Below are 3377 nucleotides of genomic sequence, written 5' to 3'. Positions count from 1 at the left end.
ATAACTCACCCTTCAGAGGAACCCAATTCCTTTTCCTGAGCAAACCAGAAAACACACAGCAAGACAGTAGAATTTTACTTAGCCATAAAGAAAACTGAAATCACCCAACTGGGAGAAAAAGTGGTGGACCTGGAAAATATTCCCTGGAATAGGACCACCTCGACTAGAGAGACAGAGGCCATTTGTTCTCTCTCATAGACAAATCTTGGCTTTACACACATGGGTGTTTGCATAATTCAGGTATTCCAGACCCAGTGTGTATACATTTCAGCAAAGTAGAAAGGGCCCAGGAAAGTAGGGCTGGGAAGAGTTTGTAAGGGAACGAGGAAAGGAGACTAGAACATGGCACAAGAATGCAACTGCTCTTACCTCAGAGAATCAGGGTTGAGTTCCCAGCACCCACATGGTTGAGTCACAATTACCCGTAGCTCCAATTTCAAGGGATTTAATACCATCTTCTGCACACATGCAGCACACATAAAAAGACAGCAGAAAGAGCTAGGGGGAGCTACACCCCAGCACTGTGGTCATCACAGAATTTAAAATTCTCTTAAAAAGCCGGGCGGTGGTGGTGCACGCCTTTAATCCCAGCACTTGGGAGGCAGAGGCAGGCAGATTTCTGAGTTCAAGTCCAGCCTGGTCTACAGAGTGAGTTCCAGGACAGCCAGGGCTACACAGAGAAACCCTGTCTCAAAAAAAAATCTCTTAAAAAGCACATTCTGCAGGATCAGTGTCCTATTTCTATCTCCACTTTCCTCTGCCTTCCACTGATTTCTTCTTGACCATGTTCTGAAAAGATCAGAAATAGACACAAGGAAAAAGACCCAGTCCTGTCATCAGGGGGCTGTTGATGGCTACAGCTGAGAAGGCTCCAGCCTCAGCTGTTGAGTTTGCTAAAACTCAAAAAAGTGTAGAGTTTGTTAAAGAGTGGTACTTTCTGTGGCCTTGTTGGCTAAGGTGTCCTCTGAAAGTGGTTCTGACAGAGATGACTTTCTCGTTCACCTGTTTTCAAATCATGGGTTTATCCATTTGAGTTTAATTAGGCTTATTTTGGCACTTAGAGACCTAAGCCAGTAAGGGGCAAGGACCATGTCTTTCCTTTGTCCCAGCATCTCTAAAGACGAGCAAATGGCTTGCAGCTCGGTGGAGGATGTTCGGATATTGGTTAAATAGATGAACAAAAAATACATTAATGACAACAAAATTATAATTGAATGATTTAACTAAATGAATAACTAGGTCAGGGGCCAAAGAGAAAACGCGACAACTTAGGAAGCAGGGGTGGTGTGGCTTAGTGGGAAGCCCTTGCCTAACATGAACAAGGCCCCAGTTCAATCTCCAGCAGTAAAGAAGAAGAGTACCCTTGCCCTCGCTGTCAGGCTTCACGATCCTGAGGTTTCTACAAGCTTGGGGTGCTGCCCACTTCCCACTCGGTTTTCTTTGCTTTCCTGGGAGACACTTATTCTTTAGTGAGACGCCCACTGTGTATTTCCCCACTCCATATAAGTGCACTGAGAATTTCCTATTGCCAAAAGCAAACTTCCTGGGATCATTCTCTCAAAAATAATTCTAGGACAACCTAGGATTGATTTTTGATCGGCTTTTCTTCTGACTAGAAGAGCCTATTCGTAATATTTTCCACAGTGAGAAATTCGTCGTTAGAAAGAGAAGCTGGTGATTGCTTTTACCCTCCTTGCTAGACTTGAAGGTTTTTCTCCTGCTGTTTTCTCATTTCAGATCCTGCTGCTGGGGGATCTGACGACTGGGCTTACGACCAGGGCATCAAATATTCTTTCACCTTTGAACTCCGGGATACAGGCTTCTTTGGCTTCCTGCTTCCTGAGTCTCAGATCCGCCAAACCTGTGAGGAGACAATGCTCGCACTCAAGTACATTGCCAATTATGTCCGAGAACATCCATATTAGTGAAGAATCTGGACCACCTCATTTCAAAATGCTTACTGTTCATTCCTTGTCCGTCTTGACTTTGTTTGTTTGTTTGGCGGCTTGCAAATTCTACTCTCTCTCTTAATTTTCTTGATGTACTGACCAGTTGGACCTCTGAAAGCATCTTAATAAAGTCATATCATTTTTGGAAAGCGTAGCACATTGCCTGCTTTGGGAGGGAGAGTAACTGTGGACAATGAGCAAGTCAGCTGTGTGCACATACTGGTATAATCAGCTATGGAGAAATTACTCCTTGTGGAGTTGACCAGTACTGTCCAAGAACCCTGGTTATAATGGGAAGCTTATGAGTAGGAAAAATATATAGCGGGCAGTGAAGGCTGTAAAGCATAGTAGAGTTGGAAAAGTGGCATCCTGGCTTAGGTTTTTATCTCAGCTCATTCAAGTGACATAATGAAATAGCTGTAGCATACCAAAAATTTTACTGAACAACTCCCATTGTTATGTAAGACATAATAATGAAAGAGAATGATTACACATCTTCCTGTTTGTATAATATGTGTGTGTGTGCAAGCATGTGCATTATATAAAACAGACACTGGATAAGTAATCAATAAAAATAATAAATATAGTAATATATAAATATAATAATTATAGTATATATTTATATATGCTATAATAAATACTATGTAATATAACAAACATATTATGTCATATATTAATAAAATAACAAAAATTAATAAAGAAAATTAGTTATTTGCTTTATAATTTTAATATAATTAGTATATTAAAATTAATATACTAAATAAATGAGTTCCACACTGCTCAAAAGCAACGTGTAAGCAGTGTACCTCATGGTGTGGGGAGAAGGTTTTTGATGTAATATGGGTAAATAAGTCACATTGTACAAAGTGACATTCAGAACTTCCTGTGATCGTTCAAACGGTCATGAGAGAAAGTCAGTGAAGAAGGAATCCAGAGAGGGTACAAGCAGGCCTAGGGAGGAAGAGAAGGGCCACATCAGGCAGACCCGTGTTTAGAACTTGATGCCCTGATCTTAGAACCATGGGTAACCATGGAAGATGGTGCGTGTTGAATGACTTCACCAGAGTCTTCTTGGGGCAGCTGATTGTGGCAAGCAGACTAGAAGTAAGGCAAGAGGTGCTAGCTGGACCAGCTGGACCAATAAAAGAAGCAAAACCCACTCTATGTTTTACACATCACTCATGATATTTTATGGAATTAGAAGAAAGCGAGCTAATATGGGACACTAATTCAACATTTTAAAAGAATTATATATATATATATGTATATGTATATATATATACACCTAATTTATAACTTCAGAGGATCTTGTAAAAATGTGGTGCCGAAACTATGATTTTATATTTAAGATAATATGAACATGACATGTTGAAATATAACAATGTTCTTATATAAAAATTCATTTGAAGTCACAGTCATTTGGGACTT

At 40.2% G+C, this 3377-nt stretch overlaps 1 protein-coding gene across 1 annotated transcript in view; it reads left to right on the top strand.

Moving 5' to 3' along the window:
* The window catches only part of Cpb1 (carboxypeptidase B1), a 28588-nt gene extending 26490 nt beyond the window's left edge, over nucleotides 1-2098 (top strand). Inside the window, exon 11 of the mRNA XM_031376254.1 lies at nucleotides 1738-2098. Coding sequence (XP_031232114.1) covers nucleotides 1738-1925 — 188 coding nt within the window. The 3' untranslated portion in view covers nucleotides 1926-2098. The remainder of the gene's footprint in view (nucleotides 1-1737) is intronic.
* Nucleotides 2099-3377: the final 1279 nt, after the last annotated feature.

The sequence above is a fragment of the Mastomys coucha genome, unplaced genomic scaffold, assembly GCF_008632895.1.
Source record: "Mastomys coucha isolate ucsf_1 unplaced genomic scaffold, UCSF_Mcou_1 pScaffold17, whole genome shotgun sequence".
In the NCBI taxonomy this organism is placed as follows: domain Eukaryota; kingdom Metazoa; phylum Chordata; class Mammalia; order Rodentia; family Muridae; genus Mastomys; species Mastomys coucha.
The sequence above is the reverse complement of the archived record's forward strand: the minus strand, read 5'-3'. Positions and strand labels throughout refer to the sequence as shown.